This window comes from Zonotrichia albicollis, chromosome 2 (genome assembly GCF_047830755.1).
Source record: "Zonotrichia albicollis isolate bZonAlb1 chromosome 2, bZonAlb1.hap1, whole genome shotgun sequence".
Lineage (NCBI taxonomy): Eukaryota > Metazoa > Chordata > Aves > Passeriformes > Passerellidae > Zonotrichia > Zonotrichia albicollis.
This window is the reverse complement of record NC_133820.1, coordinates 17,187,908-17,208,757: the sequence shown is the minus strand read 5'-3', so window position 1 is coordinate 17,208,757 and position 20,850 is coordinate 17,187,908. Positions and strand designations below refer to the sequence as shown.

Genomic DNA, 20,850 nt, shown 5'->3' with positions numbered 1-20,850 from the left:
GGAGGCGGAGCGCAGGGATGGGCGCGGGGACATCGCCGGGTTCGGGGCTCATCGGCACCATCGGGGCCGGCTCGCCCAATGGAGACATCCCCTCGGGGTTTCCACCGGCCCGACCACCCCACAGATCACAGAGTCATGGAGGCTGAAAAAGAACCCCTGAGATCATCGGGGCCAGCCGGTGTCCGGTCACCACGCTGCGGACCGGCCCTTGGTACTGGGTGCCGCGTCCGTCCTGGATGGAGGGGCCGGAGCGAGACACAACACCTGAGGTGCGGCCTCACCTGTGCCCCGTACAGAGGCACAATCGCTGTCCTGGCCCTGGTGGTATTGCTGACACCAACCAGATGCCATTGCCCTTCTTGGCCACCCGGGCACAGCTGGCTCACGTTCAGCCTTTGCTGACCAACACCCCAGGTTCTTTTCCTCTGGGCAGCTTTCCAGACTCTCCTCAGCTTGGAGCTGCAGGGGCTTGCTGTGCCCCAAGTGCAGGAGCCAGCAGCTGGCCTTGTGGAACCTGCCACCACCCGGTCCTTCCATTCCAGCCTGTCCGGATCCCCCTGCAGAGCCTCCCTGCCCTCCAGCAGATCAATCCTCCCTCCCAGCTTGGTGTCAGCCCTGGAGCCTCCAGCCCCAGCGGCGGCACCACGGCAGGGCCGGGCTGGAGCTCCCCGCAACCCGGTATTGTCCCGGCATTGTCCCGGCATTGGCACGGGGTTCTCCTGGTGTTGTCGCGGTGTTGGCCCAGTGTTACCCCGGTATTGCCCCAGTGTTATCCCGGTGTTATCCCGGTATTGCCCCAGTGTTATCCCGGTGCTGTCTCGGTATTGTCCCGGTGTTATTCCAGTGTTATCCCGGTATTGTCCCAGTGTTATTCTAGTGTTATCCCGCTGTTGTCCCGGTATTGTCCCACTACTACCCCAGAGTTATCCCGGTACTGTAGCGGGGTTCTCCCGATGTTATCCCGGGGTCGCTCTGGGCGGGGCTGGGGGCGGAGCCTAACTATCAGGCCACGCCTGGACCACGCCCCATAACGCACCTACCCAATCGGGGTGGACGCTGTCACATTGGGGGCGTGGCCATAGCGAGTCCCTTCCCGCCCTCACGCCATCCCGTCCCCCCGCGCCCCGCACGACGCCGTTGTCGCCGCTGTCGCGATGTGGCGCAGCGCCGGCCTCGCTGGCGACGCGCAGGTATCGCGAGCGGCCCGGGGGCGCTCGGGGCTGGCCCTGAGGCCCGGCCTGGCCCGGGTGTCCGTGCGGGCGTGGGTGCCCCGAGGAGCAGGAGGAGCGGGGCTTGTGCGGTGCTCCTGGGCCTTGCGGGGCCCTGAGGGGGCGATGGCGGGGCCGCAGGGGAGCAGAGCGTGGCGGGGGCTGTAGAGGCACCCTGGGCTGGTGGGGGGTGAGTGAGGAAAGGGCTGGCAGTGGTTCCTCGCTGGGGACTCTGCCCTGTTCGGCAGGGAAGGGGGTTCCCGTCCCTGGGCTCACACCAGCCAGGACGTGATGAGCTCAGGTGCGTTGCTGGGCGACTTCACCCCTGTGAAAGATCTCCGTGAAGTCAAATTTCCTATTTCCAGGCACCTGCTGTTACTGTAGGGTCTGGACAGAAAATTCCTGTACTCCCCTGTCTGTATTTAACCTACTCCTGCAGTGCAAAGAGATGTGGAGAAGCTGCTTAAACAGAGAGAATAAAACTTGTCTGCTGTAACAGCAGTGCTGCAAAGATCTGTGCTTACTGTGGGAGCTACAAAGGAAAATTTTCTCCTTGCTGCATATTTCATATCTCAGCACCAGTGATTCCCAGCTCTGTTCAGCTTCTGCTAGTGAACAGAGCTATTTTTATGTACCAAATTTTGCTCTGTGATTCTGAGCCGTGCTGAATTCTCTCTGTCATTCATGGTTGCTGACACACAGATGGCATTCCTCTAAAGATTCCTCTTCCCATGTGTTTGTTCCACACTTATCTTGAGACGTAGATGGGTGGAATTTTTCTAGAGCCATGTCATGTGGTGCTACTTGGCCTTATGAACCTTGCCATAGATGCAGCTTAGAGCTTAGAGTTCAAAATAAAGCAAAATCTTTCTTCCATACCATCATTACAGCTCTGAACCTGCAGAGGTAGGACTGACCTGTCCCAAAAATCTCAGGATTTGAAAGACAGCTGGGAAAGAAATAGAGTAGGAAGCAAAACTGAGAGGAAATGTTCAATCTGAGGAAGTAGGGAAGCAGAAAGAGTTGTAGGGAATGGTTGGAGAGGATGACTTCCATTTGTCTTGTGAGTCTGCTCTTGAGAGGACTGTGGGGATGGCACATTTCCAACCTGTAGGAGATTTTGGTTTGTTAACCTTTTCCCTCTGGAATAAGATGTGATCTGTAAAACATCTCATTTTGTCCACACTGTTCTCAGTGCAGTGCAAAGCAGTACTAAGATATAACTGCTTTCTGAAAGCATATTAAGTGATTGATGTTTTAGTCAAAACATGTTAAAACTTTATTTTTGTTGGTGTGTGTGCATCAGCCTTTTTAACATCCAGCAGAGTGCACATGTGTGTACATCAGAAATTGGACTTTATGGGGGTTTTTGTGCTCTGTAATTTTAAAATTAACCCACATTCTGTTGGAATGTTGAATGAAAATTATTCTGTAGCTATAGTTTTGCAGGAGAGGAAGCTAATAAACATTTCTGTCTTACCTTGGGATTAAATTGGGTTTAAACCCTAAGATTGGGTTGCAGATGGCTGCAAAAGATAAATTGGTTTGAAAACTACACTTTCCTCCAAAAGAGTTGTTGTAATTTAGGACTGAGGCTCTTGCAAATGTTTGAATTAATTAAAAAGCTGAGTGATCGTATCCTTTACGACAGTCATGAAACAACAGCTTGGTGTGTGCTGCTCACATTTTAAAATGTGTTAATTTTTGCAGCATTCCCAGATGCATTGCACACATTTTGGGTGAAGAAACACATGAAGAGAGGTAATGCTATTTACTTAAGGCCACAGTGGCAAAAATTAACATTACAGTCAAAGGGTCAATCTCAGAGACTTTTGGGTTTGATTGCTGGACAGATCTCATTGAAAAGTAACAAATTGCTGAAATGATGTCATAAGAGGAATATTTCTGTCCAAGAAAAGAAATTGAAGCAGAAAAGCACTATAGGACTGTAACAGTGTCTTTGTTCGGTTGTTGGTTTGTTTTTGTTCTGCTTTGTTGTTTTATTTCAGAAGGCTGAGACCAAAGAGGAATTCGTAAAAGTTAGGAGGAGAGATTTGGAAAGGCTGACAACTGAAGTTATGCAACTGAGGGATTTCTTACCCAAAATAGTAAATGGAGATATCCTGGGGACATTCCAGAAGCTGGATGCCATTGAATCAAGTGAGTAGCACCATCTTACAAGCTCTTGCAGTTTCTGCCAGAACTGCTCAGAACTAACTGTTGTGCTCCAGAAATAGCTGCAGAGTTTGTAGAGCTATTCCTGATTCAACTCTGTTGTTCAGTGGCTGCTTCAGTAAATTAATGTGTTTGTAGTGAAGAAAATTACAAGCTGCCTTAGGAATAATCAGACATGTCAAATTAATCTTTAGAAATATTTTACTGTGGATAAAAACATATGTAGTTCAGGCAGTAAGGGAAGCTGTATGAGGAACAAAAAGTGTTTTCCCTTTGAGAAAAGGCAAAAACATTTGGTTTTTCAAAAGGTGACTTTCACAGAAAAAGAAACCCCAACAAAATAATGGTAAATTACAGTGGGTAAAAATTTGAAGGAAGAGTGAGTTAATCTTCTATTTGGCCTGTCTTGTTTTTTAGCTTGTATGCTTTACTAATAAAAAAAAAGATTCTGTAATAAAATTCTTTTTATTGCTGTCCCCAAAATCCATTTTTTCAATGTTGGTTTTCTCTCTGCATTATTTTTTCCAAAAATAACCCCACTCCCAATATGCCATAATAGGAGTCAGCTCCATCCCTGGTCTGTAGTTTTCCTGCAGCTCCACAATTTACCTGGATTTGGGTTTGCCTGAAAAGACATGGAACAATGAGAAAAATGAGATGGAACATGGAATAATGAGACACATTACAGAGTGTGTCTCTTCTAGAATACCAAGTGAGAAATGGAAAGTTAATTTGCAACAGGCAGCTAAGGAAAAGCAAGGCAGGGCCTCAAGGCCTGTGTCTGATAATGTCATATATGGGGGCAGAGCTTCCAGCTGCTTCAGTGATCCACTTTTTGGGGAGATCCTTCCATGTCTCAAGCAGTGGATGGGATTTGGAGGTGTTCTCTGTTGCGAGGCATCAGGGACTCTTTCCAGTTGTGTTAAGTGTTCAAGATCCTCAGTTAGTTTTTACCTAGTTGTGCTCAAGATCCTTAATTAGTTTTTACCTTTTTGTCTTGAGATTCCTCTCCCTGATCCTTCTTACATTCCTTGTAAGGAATTAAGATCTAATTAAGGATCAGGGAGAGGAATCTCCAGGCACCAAGGAGACACTGGCCATCCAGAGCAGGCTCATGGCATCAGTGTGGGGATTTTAAGACTCCTTGAAATGTTCTGCTGTCTGCCCAGAATTTTCTGGGTCCTCTAGGGCAGGACCTGAAGCTGAGACAGCCTTTGAATTCTCTGGAGTCTCTCTCCACAGTGATGGAGATTTCTCTTGCAGGTGATGAGGTCATTTGTGTATTTATTCAGGCTCTGGCCATTGTCTGCCCCTACAACTGGACAAGTCAAGTGGGGATTTTTGCTCCTCCAGTCTTCCCCTACCTCTGCAGCATGAAATCAGGCAGGCTGGGAGCATACAAATCATTAAAGATTGGACATCATGGGGACACAAGCAGCCCTCACTCTCAGAATGCTGCTGTTTGCTACATACATGTGGCATGTGAAGCTCACACGAGTCCTGGCAGCTCCTAGAGATATTTTTTCATATTGTTCTTACAGAAGCCTAAAGTGTGATTTGTACATCTCCAGACTTCCATCAGCTGTTGCAGTTTCCTGGGTACTTGAGCAGCAGAGTCTCCTTTCCCTCAAGAAGTGCAGATGACAGTCAGAGACTTTCAAACACCCCTGACCCATTCAGTTGCGAGACTGATGGAGCCTTGAACAGCTTTGGGAAACCTTGAGATCTTTGCACATTTCCCTGGTGTGTGCTGGTCAATAGGACACCCATTTCCTGAGGCTTCCTGGGGATGATGTTTGAGATCTGAGCTGGCAATGCTCAGTGCAGCCAACTTTTCAGCCTGCTTTTCAGGCTGCTGTCAGGGTCTTCATTAAGATTTTTGTAATCTTCATTAAGATTACAAGAGTAATTTTTCATTTCTAAAAGAGGGTTCTGTTTTGTTCTTACTACCCTTCTCAGGAAGAGTGCTTGGCCCCAGAAATCTTAGAAATACAGCTCCAGCAAGTTTTTGGTATTATTATGAATATGTTTAATGGAACTCACTCCACTTGGGAAGTGTTAAAAATAGCATTTAACATTGATCTGGCATTTGGATCAGTAGAGTTGGAGTTCCATCACTTGTTGGGATTCATTCCTATTGTACTCAGTTCTCCACCTCCCAGAGCTTTGAGATGAGATCTCTGGTCCCAAAAGTCTCCAGGCATGACCTGTAACTTTCTGTGGCTGAGACCAAGTGTACCTCACATCTGAAATGGGGGCCTTCTCTTCTTTCCTGTGTCCAAAGTCTTGTTCTGCTTTGGAACCTCTACCTTGGGAGCAAATGCCACTTCTTCCCAGAGTCTGATTTACCACTGCAGGGGTGCAGTTACATATTTCTACTTTGTGTGAAGGTGCCACTTCAGTATTTTTGTTGCTCACCCAAGTTGGTAGTAGTGAAAGCTGCTTCTTTCTCTTGAGAGCAAAGGCACAGCTGGGAGAGCTGACTGGGCATAGCAGGAGAGCTTCCACAAATGAGGAACAGCTAGAACTAAGTCTATTTCAGCAGCTTCCACTATTGTCCTGTTTTGCCCCTTCTACGTAAAACATTGTGACACCTTAGAGGGTGTTGACACATCTTTCTTTGATCTGAAGCCCTTTTAAAAGTCCAGGTTGCATTGTGTTAACACTTAGTAGTCATTATTATTCCCCTTCTGGCTCAGGTTTGGTTCTGGGACCTTTAAAGTTTGTTGGTGAAGGATCTTTGTGTGGCATCTTTGTGTGTCTGCTGGCTGGATTCAGGATGGATCCATCCTCTCAAAGGCTGGAAGTGATTATTTTCTTTCTGGAGAGCTTGTTTCCTTGCAGGAACAGAGATTTTCACTGGATGAACTTACCTGGCAAGGCTAAACAGGCTCTTGGTTTGCTCTAGGTAAGCAGAGAATGTTCCGCTCCTGCTCAGGACATCTTGCTGTCAGATTCCTAGGACTCACACCCACACAGTCAGAAGTGCATGAGACTGAATTTTCTTCACTTGGCAGAAGGAAGTTTCTTGCCATTGACCAGAGTTATCCTCAAAAACTCAATTAATCCATTCCTCCCTTCATCCTTTTCCTTTGGACTGCAGATTGAAAAGAAGTGAGTTGCTCAGAGAGCATGTCCTGGCACAGAGATGTTTGTCAGCACTAAGCCCTTGCCTTGCCTCTTTCCTTTCTGCTAAACAGTGTTGCTGGCTTGGAATCACACAAGGGCTGAGTGGAAATATGTTCTTCTCTTCAGATAAATCAGCCACAAACAGCTTTTCTCCTTTTATACAGGCTACTCAAAGCAATGTGTGTATACTGAAGATGATAAACTTGTCAATTAGGACCAAAACAGGAAAGTATTTATTTTCAAATCATGTAGAATTACTAAACAGAATGCCAGAAACCAAGTTTTTTGTTTAATAAGAACATATTGGGATAATTTATAATGGTGTCTTTTTATGATAGAATTTGATATGATTTTTAGTAATTACATTTTAAAATGCTGTCACATGTTGGGGAAAGTATTTCAAGTATGTTAAGCTGTACACCAAACTGTCATGTTCAAGGGTATGGTGTTTGAAGTGGGGTGTAATTTATTTTTTTTAAACTAACCAAGGTTACAGTAGATGCTGTTTGGATTTTACTTTTTGGAACTACTTAAACATGTTTCCTTTTTTTCAGTATAAATACTAACCACCCAAGACTATGATTTTTTAAAGTAAAATATAATATACAGCTATTGTTAAAACTGTCCTTCAAAGAGAATTTTTTAAAACAGGCATTGTGCTGGTGAAATGGAATATTTTTAACTTGATTTCTCTTCACTAAAATAAAGTGCCTAAATTAGAATGAATTTCTGATAACATCAGAAATTTGATAACATCAGAAATTAATTTTATAAGGGAATCATAAAATTTGCTTGTAACTGACATAATGTTTAAATAGTTTATAATCATAGAATCACAGAGTGTGTGGGTTGGAAGGGATCTTAAAGATCATCCTGTTCTAACCTCATTGCCATGGGCAGGGACAACTTTCACTTGCCCAGGTTGCTTATCCTACTTTATAAATACTATTTAAAATATTTGGAATTGTTGCGTTTCATTCTTCCTATCCATGTAAGTTGTAAATTATAGATTGAAACCCTCACTTTTGACTACTGTTGGTATTTTTCTTATGTTTTTAATATAGTCACTGACTTAGGAGAAATCTCACTCACAGAGTTTTCATGGAAACCAACATGAAAACAACGTAGAAAACAGAGTAAATTTTTAAAAATCTTCTCAACCCTCAGTATTTAACAGCCAGATGTGATTATTTTCAATCAGACGTGTTGGTTTCCTTTCTCAGAGCTGTAGGTTGTGAGATTCCCGTTTGGCCACAGGGAGGTGATCTCGCACAAGCAAACGGCTGAGGCACCTCAGTGAAGTTGCCCTTGGTGGATTTCTTTGCTTCAATGCAGGCCCGATGACCATAATGTGTTCCTTCTTTCTTTTATCTGATTTGTCCTGTCACAGGCCTGGAGAAGAAGGAGGAGGAGATGGAGCAGCTGAGGATGGACTGTGAACACTTCAGGGCCCGTCTGGAAACAGCCCAGGCAGATTGCATGAGAGAGAAGAAGGTAGATGTGCTGCCAGGGTATTGATATCTGTGTGTTTGAGTTCTAATAACAAAAGCAGAAATGGTACACTTTTCATGTCATAAAATGAATCCTCAGTCTCAAAAACAATTTGGGATTTCTGTTCAAATAGTCATCCATATCCATGTTAACATGTTGAAGTAAAACACTGAGTATTTGGGAAAATCTCAGTGGCATAGCTGGAATCAAAAGGTCCTTCACAGAATCAGTTCTTGTGAATTAACATTGCTATAACATATTTGCAGAGAGGATAATAGGAAATAGTTCCAGCAGTGCAATGTGCAGAATGCAAGCAGCCTCTCTTGGTTTGCTGTGAGCTGTGTACCTTTGTGTAGTGTCAATAATCTTTCTCAAAGCACCTATTGATCCAATTGCCATGTACAGTTGAGACAAGGAGCAATTTCAGGGCTTCTCTTGCTCTGTCAATATTGTATTTAGTGATTATGAGAGAAGAGATTCTTAACAATTAAGGAATAGCAAAGACACTGGCTTTTCAGACTGTGGAGCCATTTGGGTTCAGATGATTCTATGGGAGAATCAGTGGTGATTATTTGCTGCCAAAGTTCATTTCCTTGGAGCCACCTTCAATAGTCAGCAGTTGGGGTTGTACAGCTGGCATTTGCCAGCCTTGGGATTGCACAAGGACGGATGAACCACAAAATTTACTTCATTTTGGAAAAGGAATAATGAAGAGTTCAGAAATGCACTTTCAGTGCATATCTGTGTAGACAAAACACTCTGAAATGAAGTTTGGTATGATGGAATAGTTGTCAATCTGGATGTTCCTTATTTCAAAATAAATATCTTGTGTGACAGATGTTGTAGTTCAGCAGTAGGTACAGAGTTCATTTTGCTGTGCACTGAGGTTTTCAGTTGCAGGATAAAATCTCTGTAAAATTCAATGCTGATGCTTTAGATATTAATAAAGCAAGTCCCACCCGTGTTTCTGCTTAAAGCTCTTCATGTCTTTGTTGTTGTGCAGTGTGTGGCAGTTGTGTGACTGGGTTCTGTTAAATGCCAGTGGATTTATTTCAGTGGATTGTGCTCATGATGTTGTGAAGTCCTTTAGCTTTCAGGATACAACAAGGTGGTGTGTGTATATGAGTGACTTTTGTTCCTGTTGATCACTTTCCTGGTGTTTGTCATTTGGTTGCTGTTCTGCTCTAGGCATCCTTGTGTAGAGTTTCTGAATTATTTTCTACATATTTATCTTCTGAAGGAGAAGAAAATTATTCACTGAAACAAACATGGAATAAATGCATTTCTGGTTGAGCAGTGTCCTTTTCTGAGGCTGTCATAAATCAACATTTTGCATTCCAAATTCTCTGTGCAGAGCTGTATCCCTGGTTAGGGAATTGCTGTGCTTTCTGAACCTGAGCAGAACTTGAAGTGCAGATGTTATTCTTGGCTGATGTCTCCTTTGTCTGCCTTTTTGCAGTTCCATACTTGGGCACTGCTGTGTTCTTGTGCCTTGACCTTTTCCTGAAGGTGGTGGTGTTGCATAGCACAGGGATTGCTGGGTGGTGTGAGCCCTTAGGAGTGTTGCTTCCAGCCAGGTTATTTGCTTTTGCAGGCTCTGTTTATTTTCCTGCCTCTTGCATGTACTATTTTGTTTTCCTTGCCTCATTTCTTTGTTCTAGTGTTGCTTTTGATCTATTAAAATTCTGGCATTTTTTCTGCTGGCTTTGCACGCTTGTAGGGGGATCTAGATTTGGTATTACTGGGTTTTATGTCTTACTCAGTATTAGCATCCAAATGCAAATAAAATGTATTAAAGATACATTTCCCTAAGACTAGGACAGTGTGGAAAAGACAGGGAGAATATAGGGATTAGGCAGGAAGATGCCTGAGGACATTTTGTGGATGCACATGGTGGCAGAAAAGCTGATAGGCCTGGCAGTGAGTCATGTAAAAGCTGGAATTTGGCTAATTTGCTTAAGAACGATCAAAGTATTAAGAAATAAGAGACTTTTCCTGGCAGTTTCTGCCTGTGGAAATCAGCAGCAAGTGTCAGTCTTTTGCCTGTATAGGTGAGAGAGATTCCAGAGAGTAAATACACACAAAAGTCTGCTTGAGAAATTAAACTTGAACTTTACAAATCCTCATCTGTGTGTTCCATCAGCAGCAGTGCAAATCAGGCTGGTAGGTGTGACCAGGAGGTAGTGTGTGACAGGACACAGCTCTGTACTGTTTGACAACATATTATGTAAAGTTTCAGATGAGTTTACATTTCTATTCTTTACAAACCCTCAAGATGAAGCACTGAGGTGAACCCCAAAACCAACAAGACACTTAAAGTCTTGATGACAATACATGCTTGAACATCTTGTTCTGTTTAGCTACTTTCACAAATGACATAGAAAATATTTCTTCTTATTTCCCCATACTTCATCCTGACAGCCAACCACACTGGGAAGGCTGAGCTTAGGAAGGTGTTTTCTGCAGAGAATTTGAAAATATCATGTCTGTAAAATGGGCGGAGTAAAATCCTTCTGGTTTTGAACATTGTGCAATCTGTGATTCTTTCTTTTAATACTTGAATTAGCATAATTTTTCTGGACTGGCTTTGGTCTTTCCCTTTTCTTTAATACCACCCCACCAGGAGTTAGCTGGGAGCCCCCACCCACGCTGAGACACAGACTGCAGAATCCCTGCCTTGATCTCCCTGTCTGTGCTGGCTCTAAACCAAGAAGTGCAGCAGCTTTGCCACTCCTGTGGCAGCTGGTAGGAAGCCAGTGAGACCTACAATTCCTGCCCAATTCCATGATGTCCTTCCAGCCAGCTTCCCATGTGATTGGAGAAAATTCTGCCAAATGGAGGTTGTGCTCTGGTTCTGTAGGGCTGATCTGTTCTCTGTTTGTGCTTTGTGGCAAGAACCACTGAGCAGCTCACTTAAGTGGTCATAGAATCATGGTGCCATGGAATAGTTTGGGTTGGAAGGGATTTTGGAGTTGTGTTACCTCATTCCAGCCCCACAACTTTCACTGGATCAGGTTGGTCAGAATCTCATGGATGCACATGAGTGAGTGGTGCCTCAGCTTTCTTGCAATGGAAGGTCCTCCAAACTTCAAACCTTAGGTGTGTTTTTTTGAGACTCTCTATTGCTTTTACCACTGCTGCTCAGGACTATGCCAACAGAAGAGAGCTGGCAGAGACAACAATATTTATCCTAGATATCCAGCAGCTCTTCCATGTTGGCTGGAACAGAAGCCTGTTTTGAAAAACAAAGCAACCCTCCCCTCCTGTAAGATGTTTCCTGTATCTTTTGGAAGGTGTCAGGGAAGGCTGGCCCCTGATGCTGAAATCCCTCTCTCCTGAAGAGACATGGAGCTGTTTGCTCAGGGGGAGATGTCTCCTGCCAGGCTCCTCTAGGTGCCACTCAGTCCCAGGGGGTCACTTGGTTTGACCTTGTGGACAGTTCCTGGTTCCTGTCAGCCTGCACTACTTAGAGACAGCTCAGGAGAGAAGGAATGTTTCTGCAACTGCTCTGGGTTACCCTCCCTTTTCAGAGATGGCCATGATTGTGTTTCTTGTTCTGTCCCTTAGCCTAGAAACTTGGTGTGGGAGACGTGAAGTGCAACCAAACTTTCCTTCCGCTGTTCCAGGAGAAGCTGGAGCTGCGGCAGCAGCTGAACGAGGCCAAGCAGCAGCTCCTGCAGCAGGCAGAGTATTGCACAGAGATGGGAGCAGCAGTGTGCACCTTGCTCTGGGGGGTCTCCAGCAATGAGGAGGCTGTGAAGTCCATTCTAGGAGGAGTAAGTATGGCAGGTGAATACTGACTCCTGGCAATGCCCTCAGGCCTTTAAGGCAAGGACCTTTAAAATAAGGTGGAACACACTTTAAGGATGAATTTCAGAAACTGTCTGGACAGCAAAAATGTTTTCTGGTTTGCATGTCCTTTGGGAACCATCCATTCTTGTTTAAGAAGGGTTGGAGCTCAGAAGTGTTATGAATAAATGCAGTAATTATTTCTTTTGTTACCAAATGAGGATTATCTGTTTGCCACCACACACAGCAAAACCAAAGCAAGGCTACAGTTAGCACAATATCTTCACAAACTAACAGAAGGAGAGAATAGTTCCTGGGCACGTGCAGGAGTTTCCATGCCTGTGGAGAGCTTGGAGGAACTATTTCCATGGAGAAAAGACAGATCCATTGATTCTCAACTTCTTTAAACCTTTCTGCTGCCTTAATACATAAATGACTCTTGGAAATTAAGACCCTCAGTGCTCATGAATCGTATTAAATCATCAATATTTAACATGGGCAAGTAGACTATTAAAAAAAAACAAAACCAAACCACAAAGCCAGAACAACAACAGTTAATGACAATGGTAATATTGCAGCTATCATGATTTCACTGCCAAGTGCAGCTGATGGAATTAGGAGGGACTAAGGAAACAAGCCTGATAAAAATGCAATTTTCATTCTTGACACAGCCAACATGAGAAGGAATTGCTGTATTTAATCTGAGTGAACTGATGCCACAGTTTCTTTTGGCTTGACTTTTCAGCAGCATGATGAACAGCTGAGTGAATAGGATTAGTTCATTATAGTAAGTGGTAAACCAATGTGTTTGTAAGAGTTGTTCTAGTTGGGTGTTCCAAAACACAATTACAACATTATATTGGATATTAGAAAGCTGTACAGTGATGCCTTATTAATGATAACTTCTGATGATTCCCAATCCAAGCAGCAGCAGCTGCTAGGAAAAACATCTGTAAAACACTGTATAAAGCAGGTAAAATTTAAAGAACAAGGCTGGTTGTTGAAAGCAATCTTAAGTATTCATATTCAGTTGAACTAGTTAAAAACAAAACTGTTGCCTGAAGATTTGTTTGAAGGTAAAAAACCCAAGTGTGAAGATACAATACTTTGGGGCTTAGGTTGGTTTGAAATGCAAACTAGTAATTTCCAGCAGTCATTAAGGCCTGTTGAACTGCTCTACTTCTGGTGAAGATCAGAGCAACATTTGGGGGCATAATTTTCTTGGGATGGTGCATTTAACACTATGAGAAACGTGCCTGGGCTTGAACCAAGACTCCTAGGAAAAACATAAATGGATTGTGTGGCATTGTGTCAACCACAGATTGCAACTGGCAGTGAGTCAGGTCATTAAAAGATGATGGAGATTTGTCATACAACATATTTGGTTTGGGTTATTTTGGGGCAAGTTGTACAGCTTGTAGCTTCTTCCCTCCTCCCCTGAGAAGGTGCTGTAACAACGCAAATGCATGAGAACATCAAGGGTGCTTTGAAACTGTTGCTGATATTTAAGCACATGGAGAAGGTGGCATCAATTCAGAATCATGTCATGCCTTACAGAACAATGCCCAAGCTTTTTTCAGCCTTTGAAGCAGTACAGAAGTAGATCTTTCTTCCAGTCCTGTAATGCAAATGGATGAAATGTTAGTGACCAATATATGTTTTGTGTCCATAAGGGTTGGGAAAACCAGAATTTAAGCAGCAGATTTGAAATGTGACACAGGTAGTTCTCAAGGCAATGGGGGAGAGATGCCTGCTGGGTTTGCCCTTATTCCTAGAGAGAATTTGAAGAGACATCCGGAGAAGCACCATGAGAGAGTTTTCAAGGTTTCCTACCTGCATGTACCAAAAAAAGAAGTAAATTAATTTCCATGAGATTGTTTTGGATGTTTTTCAAAAAGCTTCAGCCAGATATGACAGGCTTCTCACATGGAATTATAACTTGGAGGTTTGATTTCAGAACAGCATCAAGGCTTGCTTCCACTTGAGAAATTTTGGATCCTACAAGGTGTTTTGCTACTTCAGTTGTCTCATATGGTGACAAATGACTTTATATTTAGTGGCAGCAATTTTTCATGTTACCTGGAGCTTTCACACAGGAGTTTCACAGACACCAGAGGGTTCATTGCACCATGTGAGCTCAAGCACCTTAATGGCTGCTTTCAGAACTGTCCTTATCTCAACATGTGTGGGTGAGACATTCTTTAGTCCCATGAGAATGCCATCAAGTTAATAAGGGACTGTGCAGAGTGTGCAGTGTTTGCTATTTATAAACCTGAAGGGTCTCTGCTGGAGCTCAGCTCTAGTTAAGTAGTGGCTGTGTGGAAAGGAGGATCAGCAGAGGGGACACCAGTGAAACCTCAAGATGCTGGCAGATAGAAGATTTCTCTGTTTTCTGTGCAACATAGCAACTACTCAGAGTGTTCCCATGTGAATGTGTATTTTCATAATGACTTGTGGGGCTCTTCACTTTCTCTCACACCTTCTTTCTTCTTGAGGTGTAGTCAGTGCTTCTGTTAAAATTGCTGTCTTTGAGGAGTGGTGTCCATATAAAAACTACATCCAGCACATGCAGAATTGCACTTATCTTCCTCCTCTTTCTCCACGATCCCTTCATTCCTGTTGTTCTGGGGCCACAGCATCATTTGTGAAGATCCTGTGTTGGCTGAGCCTGCTTTTCATCCCCTCCTGCTGAAGTCACCCCCAGGAACAGCCCATCTTTAATGTGGTGAATGTGCAGCAGTGGAGGAATAAATAGATGTTACCACTAGCTTTGCATATACTGTGAAAGAAGTAATTTTGCAAAAGTATGAAGATTTTCAGTCACTTTACAAAATGAATAAAAGTTCAGGCATTTCTTGAACTCTCCCATTGGGTCACTGCTGGGAATGACTAAACATTTCATCTGCTTCATGAAACAATTGGAAAAATTATTAAAGACACTGGGAAACCCAGCATTATGGGCTCTCTGCCACAAAATTTGTTTATGAAAGCCTTCATCTTCTGTGTAAAATAGAGTTCCAGCAGTGTTTTACTAGTCAGAATTACCAATAAACAGAAACAGGTCTCTCCATCCTTCTTTGTGGACTCTGCATCCCAGGCCAGGCTCTTTGACCTGCCCTGAGCTTTCTATCAGGTGGTGCTCCCTCAGCTGGGATACCTCCAAGTGGAGCAGGATTGCAGCTGAGGGGAAAAGATGTCCCAAATTACAGCTGTGCTCCTACTCATGTGCTCTGCTGTGATTACTTTTTCTCACATGACATGGTGGACTTAAGTTCAGCCTGTGACCCAGGAGAGACCTCAATTTCCTTTTCCAAGGAGCTTCTGCATAGCCTGTTACTGCTATTGAGCAATAATTAATGAGTCCTATTAGGATCCATTTGAATTCTGCTTTTTTTTTTTTTCTGGGGACTTGATTGTTTTCTTAGGAATTTCATGTTAAGTCTCCAATCTTCTGCTCATTTTGATAAAACCTATTGCAGTAGGCCAGGTGAATGTGAAACACCTTGTGCAATTACTGCAAAACAAAGAGATAACATTCTTACTTCTGATAATAAGCTTTAATTCTGCTGGTTGATTATATGTTATTGTGTGCTTAGGAGGTAGATATGCAGTAGTTCGGTTTTAGGAATAAATGTGGCCTTGAGTACTTTCCTGTTTTCTTCTAAGGTAATGGTTTCAAATATTAGGGGGTCAAACATGTCACTCAGTGAATACATGGTATTTTCTGTTGTTTATTTGAAGTAACTAGATGTTTTAATAATTTGGAAGATTGACCAGTTTTACTGTAGCATCTAATAATTATAGTTGCTGTAGTGTGTGTAATCTTTCTTCTCCTGCCTACTTGCAGAGTAAAGCAGTAAAGTTTTTCACAATCACTGCCCAGACCATGGAGAGCTTTGTGAAGTCATTAAGTGAAGACATGAAACAGCAGGATTTGGATTCTGAGGAAAATCAGTTTGTATTAGCTTTGGCAGGGATTGTAACAAGTAAGTTAATGTTGTGTCTCAGAATAGCATTCCACACCTACTGGGACTGTGTATTGCCTCACAGGAGCTGCAGTAAATGCAGCTTTTCAAAGTTAAGTTGTCACTGTTGATATCTTGGGTGACTTTCTGGTTTTCTAAAGTTCTGGCAAATTTTGTTGCTGACACTTTTGTTACAGGCACTTCTGTGCTGGCTGTTAAGCACTAGATGGGTGAGAGCTTTTCAGTTCTGAAATTCCCTGTTGCATCCCTCAGTCTGGAATGAAACAAAGACCATTGTACCAGTCCTGTGTGCTCACATTAGTGTGTACACATTGAGCAATTTGCTTTGTGAATCACCAGTGGTGCTAACATCTACAAGATTGCAAATTGCAGATGGTGCAGGTAGATCAGCCCCAGCTTAAGGCACAGACTAAGGATTTCCAAAGTGCTTAAAAATTTTTTTACTGTCAGATACACTGCACTTTCACTGTATAAGAGAAGGTTATAAATCTGACTTCCATGCTAAGTGTTTTTTTTTAGGTCCAGAAAATAAGTAAAAAGCATCATTCCTATTGTAGAATGATTGTGCTTGGTTTGGGAGGCTGTGAGGCTGATAAATCATCTGAATTTCTGTGAAACTGTAGCTGTCAAAATGACACTAAAGACATGATGCAAGATAGACGAAACAGTGATTCTTAAATGAACAGCTTTTCTGAATGTGGGATTTTGGGCTGTCAATAAAGGTAAATAAAATAATAAAGTTAGTATGTGATGCATTATGCCACTGTACTTAGTAGGGGGCAAGTATAAAGGAAAATAGTGAAGAAAGGTCTGCTTTGGAACAGTAGCCTTTGCAAATAATTTTGTCTTTTGGTTTGTGCTTGAATAATGCCACACTTGCACCAAAACTCTTATTAATATCTATGCTCAAATGTTTTGTTGCGTAGATATTAATAAGAATTTTGGTTGTGTGATATGCCAGGTATATTAAATTGAGGGATTGTAAAGCTCTGCAATCCTGTTCCTTTAAAGTGGAACCTACAATGTTCAGCTTTGCTGCAGTCACCCATTACCTGTGGATGAATAGAACCTTTTGTTTCACAATTTACTGTGTTGCTATTGGGACACTGGGCATTCTGAATAAAAGCTTTATTTACCAATGCAGAATTTTGAAGGAGCTTGACCAGTATTTGTTGTTCAGTATTTGCTATATAGGTGAATGTAGTGTGAAATTTATATCAATGACACAGTTCATTCTTCACAGATGACCAATCTGTTTAGAGGTCCTGATAATTAGCAGAAACTCCTGTTTGAAAGATGATTGTTGGTGATGTTTTGGCTTTCCCCCAGATGTGGCTGCGCTGGCGTGTGGCCGCGAGTTCCTGGTCAGTTCCAGTCGGGAGTTGCTGGACACGATGATGCATATCCTGGGAGACATGAAGCCAGGCCTCTGTAACAAATTTAAAGTGTATGTTGACTTTTCTTGCCCCTTTCAAATGAAATGCATTATCTTGCAGTGTAGCTCAAGTAATTACAGTAGTTTTCCCACTCTCCCATTATTCCTTTCCTGCAGAGGAAACATAATTTTTGGAAGCTCTTTTCCCAGTAGCATTCCTTGCAGATATACTGGGGTTGGTCACAAAGCTCTATCCAGGTTTTGTGTCTCTTGGGAAGTCTCTTTAGCACCATAATATTGTAAAGGTGAGTAGGGGGGACCCTCTTGTAGCTTGGGAAGGAGTCATGAGTTTGGTGTGAAACAAGGAAGATGTTGAGGTCAAGTTTTACAACAGAGAAGATGTGGGAAATGTGAACTCATTTTTATTCCCTCCCAATATGAAGTGTAAAATGTCACATGTCCTTAGTGAAGAAAGTGAGTTATGGAGCTGCTAAGAGCAAAAATTAAATCATTTTAGGCTCTTTAGCAGCCAGACTCACTACACACTTCAGTTTGTAAGAGGCAATGCCTGTAAAGTGACCTTGCAATACAGCTCTAAAGGCAAGGCCCTGTTGCACAGTTCAGCTACTGCAAAAGTGCTTTTCAGCTGATGGAGAGATTAAATAAACAATTGTCTTTGCCTTTTTCTCCAAGACCTTACAAGCTGAGGATATATGGCCTTGGCTGAGCAAATTACTGTGGTTTAACAAGTTCCTCATCTGCTGAACTGTGGGCACTGGTCCTGTACACCTGGTTCATTTGTTCATGAGGGTGTTTGAGCCTCTGTGGTGGTTTTGTCATAAATACACAACCAATTCATGCCCCAGGCAGCCGTCACAGCTCAGCTGACAAACAGCAGCCCTGTCAGATCCAGCAACTTGCCCACATCCAGGCACACATTTAGGCAGGTTGGATGTGATAGCCATGAAATCAGGCCTGGTCTCACTTTGGAGAGGTTTTATCTTGCCTAACCTCAGTGTCAGAGAGGGGGATGTCAGGCATTTGCTGCCTGCTGGGCTGCTTCCCACACTCACTGGGGCTGTCAGGTGGTGGCTCATGTGAGGGGGAGCAGGTTTTCCTCTGAAGGGGTTTGCCTTTCCCTGTTGGCTGGTGAGGGGAAAGCTGAGCAGCCTGTGCTGTAGATAGTGGCTTGATGATTTTTTATTTACTCTGTTTCCCAAGCACTGGGCCTAAAAGTCAGTGGCAGGGTTTTTTTTGAGAACATCCCAACTGAAAGAATTGTATGAGGATCTCAGTTTACAAAATACAAGGTAATTTGTGCCTTCATGTGTATAAAAAAATCAAACCAACTGACCAAAACCAAAAAAAAAATCCTGAAAAGAGGATCCATGCTGTTTCAGATCTGTAAATGGGGTAAAAATAAAAGAGGACTTTAAGAGGAGGAGGGAAGATGTTCCTACACTCACACTCTGAATTTCAGGTGGATATGTGTCTATGGGTCTAGATAAACTTTTTTTGATCATTTCATATTGTATTAATGTAACTGGATTTGAGGGCCTTTCTTTTGAGTTTATATCTGGGGTTTCTTGTTGTTATACTTCAAAATCTGCCTGCTTTGCAGAAGAATTACCCATGGTGCTGTAAACTTGGCTGCCAAGACAGCACTGCTGGTAAAATATGCATAGAACAATCCCATGAGGTGGCAGGAATTCAACAGGGGCCAGTTTGGTAGGCTAACAAATGGAGGGAAGCTTGGAAAAGAGCTTGCTCAAGGTGGTTGAGAAGTGAGAAATACTAAGCTTGTGTTACAATAGCTTGAATGCAGTGCAATGATGATGATGATATTTTCTGATTCCCATTGAACCAATATTTTTTTTTCCTTACTCTGAACTTGCTGTTGGATTTTAAAAATTGCTGTATTCTGACATTAGAGCAAATGCCAGAAAGGACATTTCTTCATGGCCTTGTCAGAGAATGAGGGAGCCTGATTTGCTCAAATGTTTTAGTGCAAAATGTTTTCCTGTGTTTTTCTTTCATGTCCATAACAAAAAAAAGCCCTTTTTTTTTTATGAGCTCTGTATGTTTGAAAAACCTGTTACTAACTAAGACTTTATTTTTTTCTTACCCTTCTGGGGAGTTTTACAGTTTCCCAGCCCAGAAAAGAAGGGTTTTGGAGGGTTGGTTGATTTGTTTTTAAGTTGTTCTTTGCATGTAAGGTTTTTTAGCTGCTGGTTAACCTCAGTCAGCATTTTCATAAGCAGATGTGTCAGATGAACTCCATTTTCTCCTCCCATAGGGAGCATAAGCCAGGACAGAATGAAAGACAACTGTGAGACAAGGATATAAATTCTAGTGCCATTTCAAAGTCAGGTGAAAATGGACTCTGGAGTCATCATAAGTAATGTTTGCACATACGTTTATATATATATTCATACAGACAGATACATTTTTAAAACTACACCTCACAGATGGAAATGCAATGTATTTTTCTTAAAGTATCACCATGGTGTTGCATGGAAGGACATCAACTCATAATCCAATCAGTTGCAGAAAAAATTTGGCTTTTCATTTTAAATGCTGTGGTTGTCTTTTGCTTAGTTCTGAGGTTTTATGATTATTTTCTAGCTTTTATTTTCAAAAATATTTTCATTGGTGTGTGACAAATCAGGGGAAACCATGAGCCCTGTTCTACACACAGCTGTATCAAAGTAAGCTGATAAAGAGAGAGGTTCTCTTTTCTTGTTATACCAATCCTGTCTTCTATTTGGATGAATACATAAACAAAAAAATTACAGGGAGAACCTGTCACTCACTCCAAAACTGCTGTGATATCCACTGTAGTCTGGGAGTATGGAATAAATATATCCCAGGCATCAACCTGAGTGCTGAGACTGAAATCTCAGGGGTGTCCTTGCCTTTCTGAAATAGCAGATGTGAAACACTTCAGGGTTTCTTTTCATTGGTGTAGGGTTTGTTCAATGTTTGTAATTGTTACAAAATCAATAAACATTTACATAATTGTTTGTAGCTGTAATTAAATGGTTAAGAACATTTAACTTTGCTTTTGTGGCAGTTGAAAGTAGCCAGTAAAAAGACATATTTAAACATCATAGTACATTTTATATACTAATCCCATGTATTAACGAGACAAGAAGGGGCTTTAGCTGCGCATTTAGTTCTAGATTTTAAAGAAAGCACTGACAGATACAGTAGTACAAGATGTTAATTAAATTTGGCTTGTCTAAGTAGGAAGAATATGAAATGCATAATCAAGACTCACTTCACATTTTAGAAAAAAACACCAGAAAATATTGTTTATCCAGTAATCATTTGTGTCAGGTTTGCTTCAATAAGCACTTCTGCAATTATTATTGCAAAAAATATTTACTAGAATGTGCTGATACTGGAGGTGAAGGTGGTTGTAAAGGGCCTGGAAATGCTTCTCTGTTGTGCCTAGGTGAGTGTGTTTAATTAAATATGCTGTTATATATTAATATGCCACTGCATTGGCTGGTGGGGTGTTCCAGCACTCCAAAAACCTCAGCACTTCCCTGCATCACCAGCACCACCAGTCCCTTTTGTCTGCACAAAGCAAACAAGTGAAATAAAAATACAAACACAGCAGCGCCTTTTTACGTCACTTTATTTCTAACTGCAAATGTCAAACAGATTAAGGGGAAAAGACATTCTCAAGAAA

At 42.4% G+C, this 20,850-nt stretch overlaps 1 protein-coding gene across 4 annotated transcripts in view; it reads left to right on the top strand.

Moving 5' to 3' along the window:
* The window catches only part of HSF2BP (heat shock transcription factor 2 binding protein), a 34,908-nt gene continuing 14,058 nt past the window's right edge, over positions 1–20,850 (top strand). For 2 of the 4 annotated variants that reach the window (XM_074534485.1, XM_074534482.1), the window contains exons 1-6: positions 277–1,190; positions 3,218–3,368; positions 7,903–8,006; positions 11,630–11,779; positions 15,640–15,778; positions 17,108–17,225. In XM_074534485.1, coding sequence (XP_074390586.1) covers positions 1,155–1,190; positions 3,218–3,368; positions 7,903–8,006; positions 11,630–11,779; positions 15,640–15,778; positions 17,108–17,225 — 698 coding nt within the window. In that variant the 5' untranslated portion in view covers positions 277–1,154. The other 2 variants (XM_074534484.1, XM_074534483.1) reach the window with 2 other exon arrangements.